The sequence below is a fragment of the Hemibagrus wyckioides genome, linkage group LG10, assembly GCF_019097595.1.
Source record: "Hemibagrus wyckioides isolate EC202008001 linkage group LG10, SWU_Hwy_1.0, whole genome shotgun sequence".
Taxonomy (NCBI): domain Eukaryota; kingdom Metazoa; phylum Chordata; class Actinopteri; order Siluriformes; family Bagridae; genus Hemibagrus; species Hemibagrus wyckioides.
In genome coordinates this window covers 12,384,299-12,408,917 of record NC_080719.1, presented here as the reverse complement: position 1 = coordinate 12,408,917, position 24,619 = coordinate 12,384,299, and the positions used below count along the sequence as shown (strand labels likewise).

Here is a 24,619-nt window from a genome sequence, read left to right as displayed (position 1 = left end):
GGACACTTACTGATAGAGAATACATGCTTTTGATGTTCTCTCTGAACTGCATGGTGGCTGTGATAAAGATGTGCTCTGTCGCTGATAGCTGCTTCCCTCTTGAGCGCAGATCATTCACCTGTACATTAGTCCACACAGAAATTAATAATAAAGCACTAAAATATATTCACTTTCTTTGATGCATTATAATCCATGTCTGTTACAAGACCTGATTTCCCAGAAACTCGTCGAGGTGTTGGAGCTCGTTGGCGTTGGTGATCTCTCGGTCCAGCGAGGCATTCCATTGCTCTGTGACCCGCGTGGCACGGCTGATCTTAATAGTGGGGTTTCGACTAGGACGCCCACTGGGAGGCTCTGAATGATGTGTGCGTGAAGATGTACTGGCTGTGTAGGTCAAACAGAGAGGAAAACAATCGTACATGGTTCACAAAGGGGAAATATAAAAATTGAAATTATTATATAAGGAAATCCAGATTCTTAAAAAAAAAAAAAACTTACAGTGGATGCTCTCTTTTTCATTCAAAGCAGTAGCCATCATCAGGTCTCCGTCTTCTGGAGTTTGAGCCTCTTTATGAGGACGTTTTTTCAGGATCTTCCGGAAGAAGCCTGTTGATCTATAACAAACAGCACAGAACATTTAACAGCTGCAAATCACTAGATTAGAGGAATGTTCGTATACATGATTGCTTCTATAGTAATAGCTCATTCACAGAAACTTGAATAGTGCACACTCCATATAAATGATATCATTATTAATGTACATTTTCTTTAAGGAGATGTTTAAGGACAGATTCTCATCTTCAGAGGACTTTCTTGGTTTCTTGGTTATATAGCAAACTGCCTTTTTCTGACTTATTCACTTTGAGACAGTAAAAGAGAGGTTGGTGAGAGTATCAGTTTATCACTGATACAAGGCAAGTGATGAATACATTTTAAACTGCTTTATGCAAGGTTCCTGTTTACAGATCATTTTGGCTCTGATGCAACACACATGTCCCATGCTAATTAAAATACAACTTAACTGGTGTCTGCTGGTGCCAGGCCAAAATCTGTCAAGGTATCAAGCATTATAAACAGTCTTGTCTATGCCAAGTACTTAATGATGTGAAGAATTAAAGGAATCTCTCTGGTTCCAAAGCAGCTATATAAGGGAGTGAAAAATTCATGTTCACTCATGAGCAGGTCAGATAAGCTGAGGCAGGGCTAGTGGTTTCCCATGAGCCAGATGACTCAGGTTTCCTGTGCGATAACATTTGACAGCAACAACGGCTCACCCAGAGACACAGCTATGCAGTGAACTATTTGCTTCAAACAGAAGAGGGCATAGAAATTTTTTATTTCACACTCAGGAAGCTGTTTAAAGTCTATGCTCTAAAGTACTCTGGGTTTTCTGCAGGTTATAAGATGAATTCAGCAAGTGAACCAGCACTACCTGTCCAACAATATGAAAAACACCTCTTAAGACAAAAGCTTCAGGATCCACTGACTTACAGATCCTACAGTTTTGTTACATGCCTAAACTCAATAATAAATAAATATATTTGATTTTTTCCATCTATTTCGGTCGAATGATGAGACATTTTCTGGTCGCACCTTTCAGGAGTGTGAGGATGGGCGTGAGAGCTGTCGTCCTGCGATGACCTTTTCACACTGCTTCTTCCTCCATGAGGACTCTCCACAACACGAGGCATGGGCTGTTAAGGGAAACAGAAAGAAGCTTAAAGACTAATATTACTATTTCGTGTGACAATCCTACAATCGAAGGCACGGTGAAATTTCAGTTTAAAAATCAGTTAGTACCGCCACCATAATTATTGACCACCTTTATTTTCCAGACTGCACACCAAAAAGCATTACTTTAATAATATCCTCACATTTTGGGATGTCAATGTTAAAACATTCTAAAATAAATTTAAGACTGTTATTTTTGATAATGTCACTACTTTAGTAATTGATCAGATAAGTAATTAATCTTATGTTATTTGTCACATTACCAGCAAATCAATGGTATTCACAATTATTCATTTATTATGCAAATGTCTTTCTTTATTAAATGGAAAAAAAAGAAAGAAAAAAAAAAAAAAATCACACATATGATTAACCAAAAATCATCAATCATCAAAAGCTGACCTGGTAAAGAATCAGTAACTTGCATCTTTTTTCCACCAAGAAATTGGAAAAATTAGTAATCTAGGAAAAATTACTCAAATTTTCTTGTTACAGCAGGCAGGGGTTGTATGACTAATTCCTTTTACTTATTACTAGGCAAAACAAAATATGTACTATAAAACATACTATTATACTGTTGGCATTTTTTGATCCCACTGCATGCTCGGATTTTCTTTTTTTTTTTGATTTTATTCAAGTTTTTTTTGATCATTTCTTCAAGATCAGGCAGGAGTGGGATTAAAAACTGCACACATCTCCAAGAAAGTGTGAAGATGTTAAAACAGGAGTTAAAACAAAATAAGATAAAAAATAATTTTTCCACATAGAGTCGTTTAAGATGTGTAGTTGATTGTAGACTGACTTCAAGTATGGATTATTTCCAGACTTGCAGTTTGAAGGTGATTAGTGAATCAGTTAGCCGTCTATGAAACCCCTAATCAGGTATGCTTAATAGCATTTGGCACTGAATAGAAAAGCACAGAAGAAAGGCCTTTTAACTGATTCACAGTGCGCTTATCCAGGCTTATCTCCCCAAGCAGCTCCCAAATGACTTGGTATAAAGATACGTGACCTCTACAGGGACTGGACGAGAGAACATCCAGAGCTCCACATCTTCCATTTCTGCACTTTTAACATTCAAGCAGTAACGTATAAAGCCTAGTCGATGTCTGCGTCTGGGACACTTCTGACAATGCACATTGCCCTGAGTGAGCCAGAGAGCTTGGTTTAATCTGAGTAGGTGATGTTCTTACAATTGGGGGAAAAAAGTGAAAGCACTCTACCTGCAAACCTGTGGGGACTTCTGAGGTCTTAAACTCTGAAACGTCATCTAATGACCTGGAAGTTCTGCAAAGAACAGAAGAAAAATTAATGCCATTTCTAAGATGTTTTGCTTTGAAGCTAATGTAGTTAACAGGTAATGAATAATCAGTCTTAAACTACACTTGGGATAGCGTTGAACTGTGTAATAATTCGAGCTAACTGAATGTGCTACTTTTCAATCTTCATATTGAATTGAATTGATAAACTCTCAGTTCAAGCATTGCTTAAATCATGGCTCCATGTCTCAGACTTATTTTGCCTTGCTTGCGTGATCATAGGGTAAATCGCTGTACTACACACTATATATTTTAGTTTTCCCTGAACTGTTCCTTTAAAAAGAAGCAAAGAAAAACAAGGCACTTTGTGATGAGCCATACTTTAACATTTTAGTGGGCTGATCCTCCTGCTGTCTGGGCCCTTTTAAAATGTTCTCAGGCTGGGTGTTGCTCTTTTCCCGACTTGGCACATCCTTGGTCTTTGGAGTGTGTTTGAGTTCGTCAGATGCTGGCACTTCCAGGGATAAAGTCGAGGGCCTGACTGCACTGGTCACAGCTTTGTTCTTCACCTTTTCTTCAGGCTCTTTCTTAGTCTTCTCGCTTTTCTGGGATATGAAAGTGTAGTGGTCAAGCTCTTTGCAGCTGTCATCTTTGCCTGCTGCAGCTGCACGGACACTTTCCCTCTGGCTGTGTTCTAAACCACGTTGCCTCCTCAGCTCCCTCTTTTCCTGACTCCGGGAAACAGGAAGTTTCCCCATAAGTGGAGCTCTTGACTGGCCTGGATCAGGATGAATTGTGTTAGTTGTTGGGCTGCCAGTTTGGGGTCTTTTTACATCATCTTCTGCAGAAACACTGGGGGATGTTTTAGGGAGGACAGTATCAGCAACTGTAATGGCAACACTGACTGTATTCTGACAACCTTTTCCAGGTGATGCAATATTAGAGTCTTTGTTAGCTCCTTGGACAGTTTTCATATCTTCATTGTGCTTCTCTAAAACGTCCAAACTCTTATTGTGCTTATGTGCTAGTTGATTATCCTGGGCCTCTGCTTCACGCTGAGGACCAGCCTCAGTCTCCTGGCTTTCATTTTCTACCAAATTCTGTGTTAAAACACAGCCATCAATCTTTTTGTACATTTCTATGCCAGTCTGACTATTTAGTTGCTGCTCTGATGCTTCCTTCTTTGTCTTCTGTTCAGAGAGCTTTTTTGCCTCCTCTGCCTCCTTCTGTTTTCTAGCCGCCTCTTCGGCATCTCTTTGTCGCTTTGCTTCTTGTGCCCTCCTGGCAGCCTCAGCTGCCTCTCTCTCTTGTCTGGCAGCCTCCTCGGCCTCCTGTGCTTTTCGAACGACCTCTGCTGCCTCCTGGGCTCGCCTGGCTGCCTCTTCCTCCTCCTCTTTCCTCCGTTGAGCTTCTTCCTCCTCTCTCTTCCTCTTCTCTTCCTTCAGAGAATTGTACCTAAGACAACATAGTCAATTAAAATACAGAGAATTTAAATATATGCAAGTGCATACAATGTAAACATTATCTTGATCATTTCACCTTTTCCGAGCGGACTGGCCTCGGACCAGAGCCTGGATTTTGGTTACAGAGGCTCGCCGGTTCTGGAATTCGCCTCTCTGTTTGAATCCTCGCCACATGGCCTGAATCAGAGTTGCTGCTTGACAGCGTCTCTTGCGGCAGTCACGCCACGAGCGCTACACCCAAATAAAGACACTTAGACACAGGTATACACTTTACATGTTGCAAAATACAGACTTATATGCACTAGTGAATTTACCTGTAGAAAGATGGCTGCCTGTTTCATCTGAAGGAACTCCCTCCTCTGCAATTTAGCTCGGAACCAGCGCTGCAGGAAAACGATTTTCTGCATGACGTCTTTATGGAGCGTGTCCAGAAGCTTTTGTCTTTCTGGCTCTTTGAGATATACCTAGCAGATGAAAGAAACCTCACAAAGATCAGTAAGAGTTGGGTAATGTAAGAAAACGATCATATCTACAATACATGACATGCAACACAACACACACACAATATATATATATGAGAACAGAAAGTCTTGAGTCAAAGTTTTTCTGGTAAACAGTTTCTTGTAAGCTTTGTCAGCCTGTTGATAGTGAGTGGACAGAAATCTGACCTTAGTTTTGCCAATCTGGTATGTCTTGGCATCTAGCTTAAGGTTCTGCAGCAGAGCTGAGATTTCTTCAGGAGAAGATGCATCTTTTGGCAGCAACACGCGATACTGCTCAATGAATTCCTGTGGCAACAATTATTATTGCATTATATTATTAAGAGACACTCAAGTTTCTGTAAATGAAAATATCAATGTGTATTACAAAATGTCAAACTAAATCATAATAAAAAAGCACTTAAATGGCATGAAGCATGTTTTAGTCTACCTGGAAGGTATATTTGGCGCCGTATCCTGACCTCCTGATGCGTACCGTCTCCAGCATGCCCGTGTAACGTAGCTGCTGCAGGATCAGTGCTTCGTCAAAAAACATCTCCCTCTGCTCACACACAGACCCAATTCACATTAAGAGAATTACTTTCAAGCAAAAACCCGGACGAGACACATACTTAGCATAGTCAAGTTATAAAATCTGGCATAACTGATGTCTGTTGTATCTATCTATAATATCAGGAATTATTGCTTTCGAGCTGACTTGGCATCAACAGGAGTCCTCCTGATGAAACTGAGCCATATGACAGCATTTTAATGCTGCATAAATGCCAAAATAAAAAAATAATAGAATTGTTTATTTAGTGCCAGCACTGTGTTTAAGTGATTCGTGAGAACGTACTTACTACTACTTTTTTCTGCCAGTGAATGAAAGTGTTTTTACAAGGATGATTTCAGCTTTTTTTTAAAAAAAAAAAAAAAAAAAAAATCCATCAGGTACAGTGTGGAATCAAATCAAACCAAACAGCATCCCAAAAGTGTTCTCTGTGAAAGTGGACTTATGCTGACTCCCTGGAGTTGCGGTTGTAGCACTAGTAATTAGTATCAACATTTATAGCTAATAGCATTGCCAGATACACTAAAGGATGAATCAGCAGAACAAGTCAGCATTTACAAATAGCTTAGAGTGTATATCCTGGCATCTAACTTTCTTTAGAATAAGCTTCATGTGAGATTGTGAGTGTGTGTGTTAGAATGAACTACACGGTACCTTTTCAGCATTTGAGCGCAGACAGCGGATGAAAAAGGGTTCAGCCTTCGCTAGAGTTTCCAGCAGTTTACTGAGGGAAGTCTACCAGAGAAAGCAAAAGCAAAAATTATTAGTTAATTCTATTTCCCCCCTCATTCTGCCATTCTTATTATTCAGGAGTGTTACATAAAACACAGAGATTGACCTAAAGTTCATCTTAAATTCATATACACAGCATCAGTTATCAATAAAACTCTGAATAATAAAATGTAGAAACTAGCTTGCTTTGTCTTCCTAGCTTTTATGTGTGGTGACCTGATAAAATCTTTCCCCTGGTCAAATGATCACATTTTAGACTTTAAATAGTTCTATAAACTAAAACATGTTATGCATTTTAAAGTCCCCAAGTGTGAAAAAGAGAAATTTGCATATGAAGATTTAATTCCAGTTCCACTAAAGGATGACCTGCCTAACTGTGCAGTTATAACCTTATCTAATGGAAAGACAACATTACTGACAAATAATGAAGAACTATAAACTGACATTGAGAAGTAGCTTCTCACTTTAATGATCAGCATCATCCACCAAAGGCACTTGTGACATTTACACACAAACCACTTGGTCTGTTCACTCCACTGATCAAGTAAAACCTTCTGTACAGAGTAAAGTGCACACTCTTCTCTGTTTTTATGATGTGACGGCACAGAAGCATGGCAGACATTTTGATTAGAAAGTGAATTCATTAGACATAGCCCTTGCTATGACTTTACACTTAGCTAGCAAGTTTTTAGATATCCTCTTATACATGTATGTTTGGTTGGAAGAGCAGTACCTGAAACTGAGCGCTGATACTTGGTGGCCTCTTCTTCTTGTGCAGGTGAAGCAGAGACTTAGTAGTGCGGTCATGAAGGCCAACAATGAATTTCAGTGAGTGAGAGTCCAGCAGGTTCTGCACAATATGGGCATGGTCAGACAGAGCAATGGACAACAACAATGCTGTAACTTTCATAAAAAGAAAAAACTTAAATGCACACAGAAAAGGTGACATGGCGTTACCTTCGGAATCAGCTGCTTGTGCTTGGTGTTCTTGTTCTTCCTGTAAAGGAGGAACAGTGAGGTTGAGCTAGTGGTGGGACAGGGATGAGGGGGTTAGTATGTTATTGTGAATCATGCACTGGCGAGGGGAATTACAGGAGGCATTTGAAGCAAATTAGAGTGATTTAGAGAGGAGGAGAATTAAGTGATGGACCATCTCTTTTCTCTTGTGAAAAAATATTTTTAAAGAAGGCGTGGCGGTAATGAACGAGTATTCACGGTTGCTGCAGGTCAACTATTTTAGCTATTAGGGATTTAACAACAATTCTTAGGCTACAGTATGGTTGGTATTGGAGTTAAAAAATTAGTGACACATAAAATGACACTAGAATAGAGTGAAGTTATTCTCTGCTATGAGGAGAAAGGAATATTCACACACTTTTGTTTTCATTAATTAAGGACTTGCATGGCCTTGAATAATCACCTGACTTGAATCCCATTAAATATTTATGGAAGATTTTGAAACTGCGAGTCTATCAGACTGACCTTCGTAACTTGCCAAGAATAGAACCAAACTGAATCATAATGCTGAAAAAAAATTACTTCATATTATTGGCTCTGCAACAAAGTACTATTAATGTGTGGGGTCAAAATCCTTTTTCACCCTTTATCAATAATAATGTTTCTATATATAATATACCACTGAGAAAATGACCAAAACCTCTTAAAAACGATTCATTTACACGTGGGTAAACAAAGCTCTGTGGTTCCAATAGATTGCTAAAAATATTTAAATTACACTAGAAATAAATCTGGAATTTATTTTATTGTTCCCTGAAGGGGTGGGGGGGTGGAGACAACAAATCCTTGCTTTAGTGTAGAACAGGTTTTGCTACATTTTGCTAGCTCATGCAGCAGGTTAGCAACAGAGCCTAGCGGTTATGTCACATTTCTAAGACTTGTATTTAAAAGTTAGAACACAAACAAGCACGACAGGCAAAAACAATTCAGGAGAGCCTAACAAAGCTTAGCTCAGGGCTCGTAAACACTGCATTCTTTTACCTGGAGCAGCCGGGCACAAATTAGTGCCAAACATGTTAGGAGGGTCTATTAAAGCAGCATGAGTTCAGGAGCGTTCACTATAAATCTGACTTTTACAACTGAAGTGAACTCTAAGCTTAGCCATGAAAAGAACATTATTCAACCATTCTACAAGGTAGAATGATGTTGGGGACAGCAGGCTGGGGTCAGGGGTCAACAGTTACGGGGTCTGGACCGACTCACTGTAGAAGGTGGCGTGGGAAACGCAGGCGACCCCAAGACTGAAGCAGCTTACGTGGGTCTTCGCCATCCAACTGCAAGTCCTTAATGGAGCTGATAATTTGGGCGTGCATGTCACTGATTCACATTTAGAGAGGGGAAGGTGGAGATGAAATGAAGTAGGATGTGGTAAAAAAAAGGACAGAAACCCAACAGTTAATTATGCACCTCTGGAAAGATTCCTCCACCAAAGACAAAAAAGGGCAGAGAATCTGCACATATTACATCTCACACACACTCTCACACACACACACAGCATGGTAGCAGATGGAGAACCACAGGCAACCTGAATTCCAGTCAGAACCACAATGGTGCCAGGAAGGCTCACCATCATGTCTTGCTTGCCTGTGGCCCTCATCTGCAACCACAATGCTGAACTCTGGGCTCTTGATCAGGAGCATGGTAGTGCTGCTACAAAACCATGCTGTTGAGAGTGCAGGGGGAAGAAAAAACAGTGATGTGAAGAAGTTCATGCAGGTGAAACGCTCATGATACTGGTGTTAACTGGTGCTGATTGCCTCTGTGTGATCCATGCACTTATAAAACCTACCACACAGCTGCAGAGGTCAAACAGGATGCGCTGGCAGAGGAGGCTAAGGGACAACATGCTAATAAACCACTAGCCTGGCTTTTTCAGTCACTAACACTGGCTTCACTAAAGATATTAAAGAGAAACTTGCATTATAATTCAGTGCTTGTCATTTATTCCCAAGACTTTAGAAACATGCAATGCCATACACATGATGGATTCAGTTCACTATTCAACAGACTACACTGCAAAACAGAAAATATATCAGCTTCAAGAAAGATACTAAAATAGAAATAGAAATGTGGCTAAGGAAATGTTTAATAGCTGCTGTAGCATAAATAAAAAACAGGAACTAGACTGATTCACAGATGTACCACAACATTACATGCCACTATAGCTGGATATAAAATATATCCTAATTGTAAAAGTCTCCTGAATTGCAGTGGTATAAGAGGAGTAAGGCACTCAAGACATGCTGTAGATTAAAAAAAAAAAAAAAAAAATCAATCAACTTTGGGGTGGTAGCAGTAACTCTGCTTCACTCCATCACACCATCATTGCTCAATTTCCTACAACAGCATGACCAATGTCAAAAGATCGTCTGACAATTTTGTGACCAAAGCAGTTGCTATGATAAACTAAAATGCCTACACGTGTTCACAGTCATTCAGTAAAACATGAATGTGTTTTACTCTTATATGCAGCTGTGCACTAAGAGGCTTGTACTCTGACCTGGTGATGAATTTCTCTAGCCCTGAGCTGAGGCCGTTTTTTTTTTTTTTTTTACAAGTCATCAATTACAACGAAAACAGCAAGCCTTATTTGGGCAAAGTATCTACCACTACTACTCTTTTGACAGAATACATTTGGTGCATCTGTAATAAAGATGAATTAAACTTCATTGAATACGATTAGCACAAATAGCCCACTTTCTACAGCATGAGCTCATAATCCCAGTCCTGCCCACTGTAGCCAGCTCCTCCTGCCAGACCCCCAGCTGTGTGTCTCTCCTCCACTTACTTTTTACTTTCATAACTAGCAAAGATGTCCTCAAAAGCCTCTAGGGGGCGCTCCTCTGAGAGATCAAAGGAGAAATCGAGCATAGAGGCCCGGCTGTAAAGGAGAAACAGCACACAGGCAATCACTTGTCACAGAATAGACTCAGAGAGGCAGATCTGTGACCGACATTTTTCTTCTAACTCAAAGGAGGAAGAAAAAATAGGTCACAGATAGGAAATGCCAGGAGAGGCACACAGGTATGCTGAAGGCAAAAAACAATACATATTGTCTTGCCATCATCAATTTGACATTATAATTTAAAATGTAAAGTAAATATGGCGGGGGGGGGGCGTCTACCATGGATTAGACTTGTGAGAACCTATAGTGTGCCTCCAGGAGGTGAGAGAGGTCACATGACCACCATACACAGAAGCAAAGGACAGGAAGAGATCAAGTTCCTCACAGCACTTCCTGCTTTCCCTTTATCTCCCTAATACATTATCTTAGATTAAGCCTTACCGATACATCATCTCAATGGGTGTGTTGGACCTCTGAAGCTCTCCAAGTGGAACTCTTGAAACAGGTCTCACTACACCTGCATGAGGAGACACACACGCATGCACACACAAATATATACCACATGCACCCAGACATTTGATTTCCATTGAAATAAATTCAAGACTCACTGAATTCCTGACTCAAACAATACCTCCTTCTGTTTATTTTGTTCTCAGTCTGTGCTTTTAATCGTCTCAAATCCAGACGTGCGTCACACACCACACTTTCATGTGCAGGCTAAAAATAAACCTCAAATTTTTCACACTAATCTGCTTCTGATCTTAAAAACCTAAACTCTACAGGACGTACCAGAAGTTTTAGCAGCCCAGCGGCGTCCAGCTTCATTGAAGGCAGCAAGGGCACGGATGGCGGCACGGAGGATGCCCCAGCGGAACATAGCCACTGGGTCCATCCCGATCAGCTGGCGCACATAGGCCCGATCGCTGCTGCGCAACAGGGCCACGATGTCCGGCCGCATGTGGTCTGTGTTCTTCTCCCGGAAATCCTACCAGAATTCGAAGATTTGTCAAGTATATAAGGGTGCAACAAAAAGATGAGCAAAACAGCTGAAAAATACTGACTTTCTAATAAATTAAAAATGGTGACATGAGTTAAAGTGACTGTTACCACCTATAAGAATTTAATTCCTCTTATACCACAACATTACCACCCATCATTCCCTTAACAGATCTTACTATCTTTTGTGATTTGCAGCTGCATTACTCTCAGAGCTACTGTTACAAAATTAATCAACTCCTTCTGACCAATCAGAATTTAACAGTACTGTAATATAATTTTAAACATCCACTGTTACTCACCCCTAATGGTCCTTCTTGAATAGCAACATTATTATTTGTTACCCAGTATGCACACACGTTTCATCAAAACAAATGCGGACGTTACCTTGATTTGGTACTTGACTTTCCCAGCAAAATGGCGGATGACAAAGGCAGGCTCCATCACAGGCGTGGCCACAAAAAAGTGGTTTCTCTCATGCTGCTGCTTAAATTTGGCCAGCAAGGTTATATCTGTGGCATGGGGAAAACTGCAGAAAGAAAAGAGAGGAAAATGATGTACAGATGTATAAATGAGAAAAATATTTGCTTCTCAAGCAATGAGCGTGCAACATGACTAGTATGTGCAGTTTAAACGTACAGGGTGCATGCTGCAAACATTTTTATGTCAAGGCTATTAGTATTTTATTTTTATATGCATGTCTTACTTGCTCTCTTCATCCAGCAAATATAGGAGTCCAGTAGGTTTCTTGCTGATGAGGTGAATGCAGCCCACGTTATCAGTATAGTCTATGTTGTGCCATGTAATTCCCTCGGCCTGATACTCCTCCTGTGTGTGCAAAATGGCAAAAAAAAAAAGACTATATATACACACACACACACATCAGACTTGACATACATAGAACAGAGCTCAATTACAGGCAATGCAAAAATCACACCCAAGATTTGATGATAAATAATGATGTATGATCTGACCTGCTCCAGCGTGAAGATGTGGTGGTTAAAGTAATACTGCAGCTGTTCATTAGCATAGTTGATGCAGAACTGCTCAAAGCTGTTGGTCTCAAAGTCTTCAAAGCCAAAGATGTCCAGTACACCTATGGACAAGCACTGTAAGGAGAAAACAGATACATGGGATTGGGTTAAAACATAAGCATGCATTCTGAAGCATACTGAAGTCCTCTGACTACAAGAAATATTAATTAAGGCTGAGAAATGGCAAATAATTATTGCTGATTTGTTATTTTAATCAAAATAATGAAAATTGCCTTTCTATCTCAGTATTAGTAGCAATAGCACTTTATTATTAAAGGCACCATTGTTTTCAGTCATTTTTCCAGCCATACTACGTGGCAAATCACATCTTGGATACAAATTTCTAGTAGGACTATTCAGCCCATCAGTGGTCCAGTAGCCAGTCTAACAAACACTGCTGCAAACCATCTTAAGGCTATGAATAAAGGTCAGGTATAAAGATCTACATATACTCTCTGATCAATTTGAATTTAGTTGCAATGAACCTTAACAGAAGCTCTAGACCTGTTTCTATAGAGGGACCACTGAGAGCAGCTGCGTCATTGCCTGGTTTGCGAATTACACTGTCTCGGATCGCAAGACCCTTCAGAGGATAGTGAGGACAGCTGAGAAGCCCATTGGAGTCTCTCTCCCCTCTATTATGAACGTTTACACCACATGCTGTATCCACAAAGCCAACAGTATTGTGGATGGCCCCACACACCACTCAAAACACATTCTTCACCCTTCTACCATTGGGAAAGAGGTACTGAAGCAACAGTGTAACAGTTTCTTCCCTTAGCAATCAGGTTCAACACCTAGAACTGAACTGTACCAAAACACACACACAACCATGTGAACTGATTTGTTAGAAACTTGAAACTCATCACATACATGTCTATAGCACCGCCCATATTATAACTGTTTACATGCTGTTTTTGCACATTTACTCAATTGCTGCTGTGGCTGTTTTGCACACATTTCAAACTGCCAACAATTGCTGCTAAACAGAAGTGTATATGTTTACAAGAACCCTCTTTGTTTACACTTCTACTATTTTGCACATTGCACTGTATAACATATACAGAATGTATACTGGTCTGCACTATTTTGTGTGTTTTGTGCATCTGTCCTGTCCTGTTTTGTATTGTCTGTTGCACTGTCTTTTAGTCTTGCACGGTTTGCACTAGGTTCACACGTTGCACTTTATGTGGCTAGGACAACTTATTTTCAAGTCCTTAGTTCTGCGTTGTTTGATATAGCACCAGGGTCCTGGAGAAACGGCTCATTTCACTGTGTACTGCACTACGTAAGGCAATATCTTTTTTAAAGAGCCAAAATGCCTGGTGTAGAGCTGCTCATGCTCTCGTGCGACAGCCAAAAGCATCAACACTCCTTCCCCATCGCTGTAGTTTTAGCTCAAACAGTACTGTTGTATCTGGAGAGGTTAACTCTTTCAATGACCAGAAAAAACACCACACTTCTTGCAACCAAGATGTTATTACAGTTACCGTGACAGTCCTATTCCTATAATTCTTTTAATCTGCTTAAGCAACTGAAAAAGCTTCTAGTGTGATGGTGGACGCTTAAATCTTCTCACCGGAACAGATTCCTCCATGTCCTTCTTATTGAGCAGCGCATGATTGATGCGCAGGACAATCCAGTCGAACAGGGCACTGTACAGAGACTTAGCCATGGAGTCCCGTGCTGTGATCGCCTGAAGAAGAGGGGGAAAAAAACTGTTAGCTCTTAATCTGTGAAGGTTTTAAGTCAGGCAGTTTTCTTTTGGGGAACATTATCTAGGAACCACACATTTCCATTAAAAGTGTGTGATATTAAAGATTTGGCCTCTGCACCTCACTGTGGCTGTAAGGAAGGATCAGCTTATCATTAACTGTAACCGTTTTCCTCTTTGTAAGGGCCTCAACTAGCAGCTCTTCTTTGACCTGCAAAACACACATAAATGGCAATATTTATAACTTCCTGAAATTTATTCTGCTGATAATAACTGTTAAGACAAAAAAAAAAAAAAAAGAAGACATATTTATGCAAAAAGGATTACTCATGGTTGTAACAATACAATTTTTGCTTGTAACACATTGTTACAAGTTATGATTACTTGTATTATCATTCTTGTTGTGCCATTGCTATCAGTCTTTTACCTTGAGAAGTTCTGAAAGTTTAGCAAGCACGTCAGGTGGTCCCACTTCTAGTCCTTCATCCCTGCCTGTGGCTTTCTTGCTGTAGGTGATGTTGCCCAGGTACAAAATTGCTGACAGCACTGAGAATATCCTGAAAGAGTCATTAAACATAATTACACCATGGTGCTGTTTTCGGGTCTCACTGGTCTGAAAAAGAGTGTACACAGCAGACTCTATACATAAACTAAAAAACTAGGCCAAATTAACATGTAGTTGATGGGGAGATGTTTACAGGAACAAGATGCATGTTTAACATTTACGGAAGGAGCCTCCACTGTCAGCACTTTTTAAGTAAAGCTGTAACCAAATTTTCTGACATCTTCAGGACAGAGAACTTTTATTACAAGCTTTTCTTTGTCTTATTAACTTCCTAATAATGCAAGTGAGAACAGGAACTGAATCTATCTATAAAGGGATGAAAAGCACATTTCATTCTTGAATAAATTAAAAAAAAAAAAAAAAAAAGGGAAAGGAAATTCTAATGGGTGGCAAATTGCTGTGGTATAAAGAGGTCTAAATCACTTAAAGACATGTGGTTACATTAGGAACAATAACTCTGCTTCCTCACACCACCATTTTGTTGATCATTTTCCTAAAACAGCAAAATGCTGAGTGTTTTATTCCGAACATAATTCACTCTAGTTAAGATATGTTCTTCCTCTTTGGCCAACATAAACTATGAATCAACATGTGCAGGTTGTGAGTAACAAGCTGTATAAGCAACTCGATGCAGTGATTCAGTGCTGCTCAACTCCACAGTCATTTGTTTACTTCTGAGGGAACACTTGGAGCAAATAAAACTGAAGGAAGTTTTCCACCAACCCAAATGCCAAGATATACTTGATGTCAAGAATTTGATTCTCTAGTTTGGCACTGGACCAACAGAGTTAATGCAGTTAATAAATCCGCAACTCAAACCACCCAGGTCTATAAGGGTGTCACTAGGCCAAGCCGATGTGGTTTAGGACACAGAGGGACTTCCTGTACTCTATAAACAAACTTCACTTTGTAATTGAAAACTGGGACATTAGTGTCTATACTTGTTACAGGGTTCATACAGCAGCTTTAAGCTAAATTCACTAGATTTGAACACTTTCTGGCCAGCACCAATTATTCCATTGTGCAGACAATAATATAAATTAACTGCATCCTGCAGATTTAACGTTGTCCATCACAGATAACAGCAACAGTCTTAAGTGCAGAACCAAAAGTCAAGGTGATGGAGCTGGACATGATCAGACTCCTCCTTTAAGCCTAACTATGATCCCTAACCCACAAGACACTCTACAAAACTGAACAAAAACACACTTATCCATCATGAAATACACCGTCTGTACCCTCTGGATAACTAAACTAAAAAAAAGTTTCATTTTCGTTACCATTAGAAAACTTTGTTAAGGTCTTAATTGTTATAAGATTTAACATAACCATAAACAAATAAAAAGTGCCATGCTATTCATTAATAAAAACTGCACTTGCTGTCAAAATTTTGTGGTAAAAGAGGAATAAGGCCTTTTCAGGACATTCTGTTATACTCACTGTTTCTTGGTGGCAGGCAGGAAGCCCACCATCTCCATGGCCTGCTGCAGGCGCTCAAAGTCGTGCCGAAGGTCGTCTGCATCCTCTATGGTAAAGTTTTGCTATTGGGAATAAGAAAATAAAATACAAGTTCCGCGCTTGTATCTGCGGTCTAGCATATGTTCGGTTTTATGTGTAAGACTCAGTACCGACATTCTTAAGAGTAAGATTATGAAAACTGGATAAATATAAGAATAAAGGCTGACCAATAAGGTAAAAAGGTAACAGGAGGTTATAAATTTAACTACAGACAAACTGATGCATAGCCAGCTCTCTGGTTCAAAGGGATGGCTGTACACTTTCTGCAGTTAATGCTAGCCAATCACTGAGACACCAGAAACTTACACTCTCTTCTGAACATGTTCAGAAGTATTAACAGACTGCTTAAACCGCCAGGATGTGGCAACTGACTTCACAGGAAGTCTCAGATTGATATGAGAGAACCAGCCAGATCTCATACCGTCCAGACTATAGGTTAGAAGTTCTCAACCTTTTTTTTGGCAAAAATGTATGCACTTGTTTAGCAAATATAACATGCAACTAGTTGTATACATCTTAAAGATGCATCAGCCATGCCTATGGTCAACTCAGTTAGACTTCACAAAGTTTGGATTTTCACCAGTGATGCAGAGTTTGTACTTCTGCAGAAGAGTTACTTGCAGTGATCATCCCATGAATATTGTTAATATCTCTTATTTCTATATTAAATAATCATTGTAATATGACAGATGGGGCTTTGTTGTAATCTCAAGGGCGGTAAAAAATCTCCTGTGACCCCATCGGCATCTCAGAGTACCATACAAACTGAGTACATTTACAAACTGAGTCTCTAATACTAGTAATTAACAAAATGGTGTTAGTGAAGCACTATTTATAATATTTAAAAACTCTTGGGGAATTTGAGAAACACTATAAGGCCAATTTTAACCTGTACTCACCTGCTTGAGGTAGTTGTAGTTCTCTGGCTGCAGGAGCTTGTACTCCTTGCGTTCATCCTCAGATGCCCCCACCAGCAGGTAATAAAACACATGGTAGTTTCTATGTGAGACAAAATGGCAGTTCAGAGAGCGAGATAAGGATGATTGTGCTCCAACTTACCCAGCTGTGTTTATATTACACCCCACCAGGGGTTGTTTTTCCACACTACCACAGATAATATGTGGGAATCTCACCTAGTTCTCACATTCTATAATTCATCACTGATACAGAGGGCTGCTAAAAATACGAGTCTATGGAAAATACCTAGCATGATACTATTTTAAAAAAGATGTCTTTAAAAGTTAAATAATATTAAAAAATGAATGCTATGAACATAGGCTTGTGTGTTTTTTTTTTTTACCTTTCATTCTTCTCTCTGGAAACCAAGCGGGATTTCTCCAGCAAGTACTTCTCGACCACTGCCCTACAAAAACAGAGAACAATTGATTTACATGATGCTCGTCTTTCCTTGCTGCATGTAGTGATTGATTATGAATCAGGCCTGTTGGCTGTCAATTGTCAATAGGAGTCAAGGTTGTGAGAGGCTTTTGGTCAATGACACAGCAGAAGCAGATGGCCTGAACAATACTGCAAACAAACAAAGACTCTCAAGTCAAAGTGATGCGACCATGCGGTCAGAAGCTGCGCTATTCTAACATGGAGAACCGAAAAAAAGAGCTACACTGATTATTCAAGAACACAGATGATCACTGAACTCAACCACGTCTCCATTTACGGTTTAATGCTCATGCAAGTAAAAAAAAAGAAAAGAAAAAAACACTGACATCTTGTATTTAGAGATGCCTCAGAATGGACGGATAAGTGACCACCAAAACGCATGTTGTACCTAAAAAACAAACAAACAAAACCCCATAGTCTCAGGATATAACAAAAGCAAAAGACTTACTGAGTGCTCATCAATGGAGTGGGGTTGACTGCATGGGGCTGCATTCAGCCAAAGAACAATGAAGTGCATGAAAGCATCCTCTCAAGCTGCCAGCTTTGTTATCAGGTTTACTGAGCCTCCTTGGTTGCCGTACTCACTCTGGTACAGCCCTGCTATTGTTTCGCTCTGAGCACGTGCACCACACATAGCGCCAGCTGCGCATATTGTTGTCCAAAGGAGACTTTTTGACAAAGACTCAGACACAAGACAAAAAGCGCCCATTGCACCCAGCGTGACCCGTTTTTCGCTCCACAATAAAAGCAGCTTGCGTCTGCACTGGATCTAATCTCTGTCTGACTCCATGCAAGTGTTTTTAATTATCACCATCTCTGTTGCGATGGAAAAACCGAGAGTGCAGCAGCAAAAATCCCCAAAAAAGATTGCTGTAGTGTAGACCCAAAAAGAAACCACTAATGAGTGCAAAGAATGAGCAATTCTGTTGATTTTGGCAAATGCTTCCAGTTCAATGGATATACATTAATACAGTTTCGGGAGTTCACCTCTAAGATATAGCTTGTTGGTTCCTGTATCATTTGTGGTAGCACTGATGGGTAACTGAGTAATAGCTGTTCATTTATTGATTTATTTCATGCAAATCGTTGCAATACACAGTCCAGAATGTTTAAAAGCTCAGCCAGGCTCATGTGTGGGAATGTTAATATGTTGTGCTGCCTTCAAATCCTCTGCGGAAGATCCTGTGTAGGAATTGTAATTACAACATAGTGTGTGTTTAATCTTTGGGCAGGAAAAAAAATGGATGGCTTGAGAAAAATGTTTTCGTTACAGAAATAAAATGGATCAATGAGAAGTGTATTTTGCCTTGAACTGATGAACTAAACAGTTAACATGCAAAATGATGTGAAGTGTGAAGAGCAGCATCAGTGACCATGGACATTAAAAATAAGCGTACACTGCTATAAATTGCGCACACAAAAATATTGACAAGCATGAAGCAGCAAAGCAAGTGTGCAAAGAAACACACATGATAGTTTGCAGTTTTGCAGAGAGAGCACTTCCTTGCTATCGTTACTGTTATCATTAACATCATTACCATGACTTTCAAAAAAGAAAAAATTATAAATAAAAAACTTTCAGGACATAAAAATTTAAGCAAATGGGGAGCTGAGCTTTTGAGCTGTAAGTAAACCCTGCTTATAAAGCATACTGATAATCAATGCATTATAAATATGCCTTTACACTGTAATGCCCTTTCACATACAATTACATGACTGTATATCTAATTAAAGCAGTTAGAAACGGTGCAGATACTAGAATGCCCACACTGTTCTAACTACAGTGCATTGTAATAACCACATGAACCTAATCCTGAGGTTTAACACGACCTTTCTAAATGTAAAATGAGTTAAGTAAAGAGCTGGTGATTTATAAACTCTCTCACTCATGAGTAGATGCTGTCATTTTTCTGATATTGTCTAGAACAAAAACCAGAACGTTATAATCGGACGAACCTTATCAGAAAGATAAGGCTCAGCATGGACGGTTTAATCTAAGCGGAACCATCACCACTGCCCAAGTCTAGAGCAGTTCCGTATTTCTAGTCATGCACATTCTCTTAGGGTTAAGAGAGGAAATGACACATGATTTTGCTCTGACGTGCATAATAACCACACTAGTTCTTCAAAACCCTGTTTTCTCATGCAGCTCTGCTTCATGTGTTATGGGCCACCCTGTTAGCGTTTGGGTCCAATCTTAATTGAACACATCTGGGTCGAATACACAGATGCTGAAGAAATTAGACAACATGCCTGGATGTGCTGCTTATGACTTGACACATTTGATCACACAATGCAAAACAGATGTGACAAACTCACCCCCGGACCACTCCGCTCTCCAGGTAGTTGACTTGGATGAACTTCCCAAAGCGGCTGGAGTTGTTGTTGTGGGCTGTCTTTGCGTTGCCGAATGCCTAAACAAACAGAAGGAAGGTGTGTGAGATGGAAAAAAAAAAAATACTGGTTCACTGTAGGAAAATTCTTTGCCAGGAGAATGATCCTTTTCCCATTTCTGTCAATTTTAGGGATTCTGACATCCTTTTTTGCCTCATTTCTCATATCACTGATACAAAAATCTTCAAGACTTCAGGGGATTTTGCAAATTTCCATTTCTAAGCTATGCAAAGAATAACAGGAGATTTAGTGAGAAAGTTTTGTTGTATAGCCACATACGACATACCATTGAATCAGTTCCACAAAAACAGACAGATCTAACATGCAGGTACAGAAAAGGTGTGTGTTTTTTTTTAATCTCTCTTGTAGTTAAGAGGACACACGTACACATAAACCCACACCGCTTGTCATGGTACTAAGAAACAGTAAAGCATAAACTCCTCTGCCCTGAACATGTTTGGAAAATTAAAGCTTTATACATGACTTTTATAAACCACTGACACCAAACAAGCATTGCAAAAAATGTCAAACATTTCTCCTTACAGAAAACATCAACATAATTACACACCTATTAGGTCTGTTTCTGTGGTAGGTACCCTGTATAGGACAGTGGGAATGGGCTATTACTATACAAATGATAATGGATAGTGGATTTATGATTTGCAGCTGCACTACTTTAGTTGTAGAAGTTAAACAGTTATAGTAAAAAATCAAACATCATCTTTCTGGCGAATCAGATTCAAGCTTTCCAAACACATAACTCCCCTGTCAATAAATAAACCTGAAATGTATAGATTTACCTTCAACGAAATAAAAACAAGCGAGTAACATTCAACATTCTCAAACCTTGATCTGTGCTACTGAGAAACAGCAGATAAAGTAATTCACACACGATTTTATCTGTTACTTTTTTCTGCTAATTAAATCACCTGTTCAATTTTGCATCAGTAAACACCACATCAGCAATAAAAACCTCGAAGATCTGTTTAGTCTCATGGCATAGAGGAGTGTTAAAGCGTGGTTTTAACAGCGATTCCTATAAGTGTTGAGGCTTATTTAACAACCGGCACAGTTCTGAAAAGTTTTGAAAGAGTCCTCGATGTAAACTCGGACCCAATCCTCAAAACAAGATAAACAACAGAACTGAAACTAGCATTCGACTGATTGCCACATATTGTTAATTTAGTTTCTGGTCTGCTTTTAAACTGTGGGGTTTTTTAAATCCTTTTTTAAGAAAACAAAACAAAAAGAAGGAGTCATTGGGATACTCGGGCTACACTTGCATCCACTTCCTCAGCTATATGAGGCTGGAGGTAGTAAGAAAAGACCGAATATGCTCTAGAGGTTCACTGGGCCTTGTGTGTGTGTGTGTGTGTGTGTGTGTGTGTGTGTGTGTGGGTGTGGGACAGGCAACGACATTGAGTCAGGGTGTGATTAACGAGGCATTTGGCGCTCCAGAACTCCCCCCGGTTAATGCCAACCTCAGCCAGCGGGCTTAAAAGCATGAATAGCGCTCACTGTTTACTGAGCACAGGAAACTAAATGCAAAAAGGACAAAGTGACCCGGGTGCATCCCAAATAGGACTGCTAGTGTTCCATACGCCAGCCAAAATGGGAATGTGGATGTTTTTCAGATAGCCATTTTGAGAAAAGGCCATACATACACACGATTATTATTCCATGCAGTCCTCAACCTGCTTCTTTCAGCAAAGATATTCTATGTCTGAAATGTGTACAGGTTCAAGCTTTAAATGATGTACACCAGCACCTGTATATTTTGAAATACTGATTTTTTTTATTGTTAAATTAACTCACTGATATCCTAATGCTTCTAAATGAGAGTTTCATCCTGCAACTGCCACCTTTCCACAAACGTGAAATATTTCATACGTTTGATTAAACTGATATTACAAATATCAATTATTTAACATAAAGGAATACATTTAAAAAATGTACATAATTAAAATGTCAACCATTTTAAAGAATGAGTACAAAAACGAATTTACTTTTCTGATCATTTGCTGAAACCAGTCAACGTCTTTTTTTTTTTTCTCCCTAACCGTTGCTCATCAGTGGACTACTAAACCCTCCTGGGCCTCTTAACTGGCCTGGACCTGGGACAGCTTTTCTAGTTGTCCCAGCCTATTGTCAAGAGATCAAGAGTTTGAATCCTGGCAATGGCATAGCCTTCTGTGGCTGGGAAGCAAGGGAGAAAAACTGGCACTCTCTTTGTGAGGGCGTGTCTCTCACAGTGACGCTACCCAATCACGGGTGTCTGTGAGTTCGTGTAGACGGAAGAGAGTGAATACGCTTCATCCAAGTATGTTATGTTATTTGAAAAGATGCACATGGTCGGCTGGTGGGTGGATCAAACTGAGCAGGGAGGAAAAAATCATGACAGCGAAACAGTTCATAATCCTAAATTTCCAAAAGACATGTTCATCCATTTAGAGCTATGTATTTTTTTTGTTCATTAGGCAAATGCTGGAATTTAATTAGTCATTTCCAGTTGGTGTAAATTCTGTCAGCAGTCTGAACCAAACAGGACCAGTCAGACTTCTGAATGCTGCAGACTGAAATAATTCAGATTCTAACATGCCCTAGCAGAGTGGCTGTGATTGGCTGGAAGATGAAGGGGTATGAGGAAATGGTTATAATTACCTGAAGGGGAATACTTTGTCTTCATTTAAGAATACCCACAGAAACAAAGAGGCAAAAAGGGTGCACAAATACAAAAAGATTGACTCCGGTAGTTCAGAAAAATGGAAAGGTCTGACTGATTCTGTACTGGATCTTTATTAGTTGTAGATATCCTTAATTAATCAGAACAGGAAATGTTAAATTAAAACGTAACATTTATATCTGAACCTGCGTGTCTGCATATCTGTGTTATTCCCTGTACTTCATTTGCTTTGGGTTGCTTGTGTTACTTCTGTGGTTCTCTCTCTGAAACAGCCTTTGGCTATGGAAACATGCTAAGTTAAACTTATTACTGGCTCTGTATAAAGTGGAACAACTGACTGCTGAAGTCAATAGAAAGACCAGTTTGGAGTATAATCTAAAACTACACAAAGCCTTCATGTCCCCACTTGGAAATCCACTCCAGCGCTCCATAAATACAATGTGACACGCAGTAACAAAGGTCCTATTATCAAACTAGAGCAATAAGCAGAGAGCTTGCGGGATAACAACACTATCAGGAATTCACATGATCGTTAACTATAGCTCTTTTTATATGCAGCCTGTGAATTCAGCCACAATCACACATCTTTGTGATCTCATCTCTGCCAATCTTAAGCGGCCTGTGTGACTTCTTTCTCTTCTAGAAATTCCCCAACATTAGCTCTGAGGTCAACGCCTCAGTGATGTACAGTCAATTAGTGTTGGTGCCTACAGGCACTAATTAAACCGGCAACGCATTAACAGAGCTACACTCTCAGACAATTAGATTTGCAAACATGCTAAGAACTCTCAAGAACAGTATTAGCATCCAAAGATAATTATTATTAGTGGGGCATGCAGTTTAATAGCAGTTTTTGGTTGTCTCTCATAATATATACATATTATTTTGCATGTGCATGACAGCCAAAACTATATACATGCAGACAAAAGGGAAAGGGTGTTTATCAGTGCATAAGAAAACAGACGAGAAGACGCAGTAGTTACAGAGAGATTATGACAAACACACTAACAATATCTATAGATATAGCTAATCAGTTTCCTTTAACAACAAATCCTCAAGTGCTTTATTCCATGCATACAAGAGCCATTTGCCAACAATTACAATTTCTTAATTAACAATAAAATACTGACTTGTGTTACAGCGGCTCCCTTACCAACCTCTTTTGTTCACTTGTTAAAAGAGGACCAAAAAAAACAAACCAAAACAAAAAAAACGACCCCTTGTCTGTCATCGTATTTTCCAAAATAAAGGTTGCCCAAATGTCTCTATTGCTGCTCAAAATCTACAGCTGCTTTATCTTTGTGTTCTGAATTCACTTACAAAAGTAAATCAAAATAACTACAGTAACGTGTGCATATACTCCGACATGGCCATATGCTCAGGGTCATGCCTTACACACATCCAAATATAGTGGAAACCCACAGTTATTATAATGGCTTGAAGGAAGAACAGGGGAAAATTAAATAAATAAATAAATAAATAATAAGTCCAATACTGGGGACTTCCTGAGGAACAATGCATCTTTGAGCCAATACGGAGAGATGAATAACAGCAACCACTTCCTGTTGCACAAAAGAGTTCTGCTTCCTGTCGGCTCAGACACCGAACTGTAGGAGGTTCTGTCTGCATTAAATGTCGGGCTGTGGTAGAAAATAAAAAGCACTGGTTAACAATTTATAAGCTCACCTTAATCCATTGATTTGAGAGGCGGTGCAGAAGGAGGTCATAAATATCTGCTATATGTCTTTATGTAACACTCATAAAATACTGTTGTGTGTAAAAGTAGCACAAAGCATTACTCAGGTGCTCTGACTGAAAGGAAAAAAATGCCATCAGCTATCAGTATGTTGAAACGACTGGATGTTTTTCTAGATGCTATTCTACTCCAGACACTTGTGTAAGGCATGTAGAGACCATGATAAAAGCAGACCTTTAGCAGAGAAATACTGAATAAAGAGGAACCAGTCTAACCTGTCTGTACACTGCGCTGGGATCTGTGGGTGGCTCTTTTTGACTTGGAAAGATTCCTAAAAACTACAGCACCAACAATTAGACCTCAAATAATGACAGCTAGAAATGCAGAAGGAAAGATTTAAAAAGAAATAGTCAGTTTTCCTTGCTTATTTTTCTTAAGCCAAAATAAACTTATTGCTGATTGCTTGCGATCCTAAGATACCACATGTCCAGTTTCCACCAACAACAAGTAAATGTGATAGATAATAC

General features: G+C 39.5%; 1 protein-coding gene across 12 annotated transcripts in view; it reads right to left on the bottom strand.

Annotated features, from left to right (window-relative positions):
* LOC131360314 (unconventional myosin-IXb) overlaps positions 1–24,619 on the bottom strand; it is a 55,926-nt gene that overhangs the window by 9,610 nt on the left and 21,697 nt on the right. For 9 of the 12 annotated variants that reach the window (XR_009205874.1, XM_058400614.1, XM_058400616.1 and 6 more), the window contains exons 3-29: positions 19,639–19,733; positions 17,222–17,284; positions 16,821–16,920; positions 15,844–15,944; positions 14,266–14,395; positions 13,960–14,049; positions 13,704–13,820; positions 12,065–12,199; positions 11,797–11,918; positions 11,478–11,619; positions 10,884–11,079; positions 10,536–10,611; positions 10,038–10,130; positions 8,453–8,566; positions 7,190–7,229; positions 6,966–7,082; positions 6,155–6,235; positions 5,381–5,491; positions 5,119–5,238; positions 4,765–4,914; positions 4,527–4,681; positions 3,369–4,442; positions 2,952–3,015; positions 1,594–1,694; positions 499–614; positions 209–384; positions 11–118 (exon numbers count right to left, since the gene is read on the bottom strand). Coding sequence is in view for 11 of the 12 variants with exons in the window: in XM_058400614.1 (XP_058256597.1) it covers positions 11–118; positions 209–384; positions 499–614; positions 1,594–1,694; positions 2,952–3,015; positions 3,369–4,442; positions 4,527–4,681; positions 4,765–4,914; positions 5,119–5,238; positions 5,381–5,491; positions 6,155–6,235; positions 6,966–7,082; positions 7,190–7,229; positions 8,453–8,566; positions 10,038–10,130; positions 10,536–10,611; positions 10,884–11,079; positions 11,478–11,619; positions 11,797–11,918; positions 12,065–12,199; positions 13,704–13,820; positions 13,960–14,049; positions 14,266–14,395; positions 15,844–15,944; positions 16,821–16,920; positions 17,222–17,284; positions 19,639–19,733 (3,987 nt within the window). In the remaining variant the exon portion in view is untranslated. The remainder of the gene's footprint in view (positions 1–10; positions 119–208; positions 385–498; positions 615–1,593; positions 1,695–2,951; positions 3,016–3,368; positions 4,443–4,526; positions 4,682–4,764; positions 4,915–5,118; positions 5,239–5,380; positions 5,492–6,154; positions 6,236–6,965; positions 7,083–7,189; positions 7,230–8,452; positions 8,567–10,037; positions 10,131–10,535; positions 10,612–10,883; positions 11,080–11,477; positions 11,620–11,796; positions 11,919–12,064; positions 12,200–13,703; positions 13,821–13,959; positions 14,050–14,265; positions 14,396–15,843; positions 15,945–16,820; positions 16,921–17,221; positions 17,285–19,638; positions 19,734–24,619) is intronic. The other 3 variants (XM_058400618.1, XM_058400617.1, XM_058400619.1) reach the window with 3 other exon arrangements.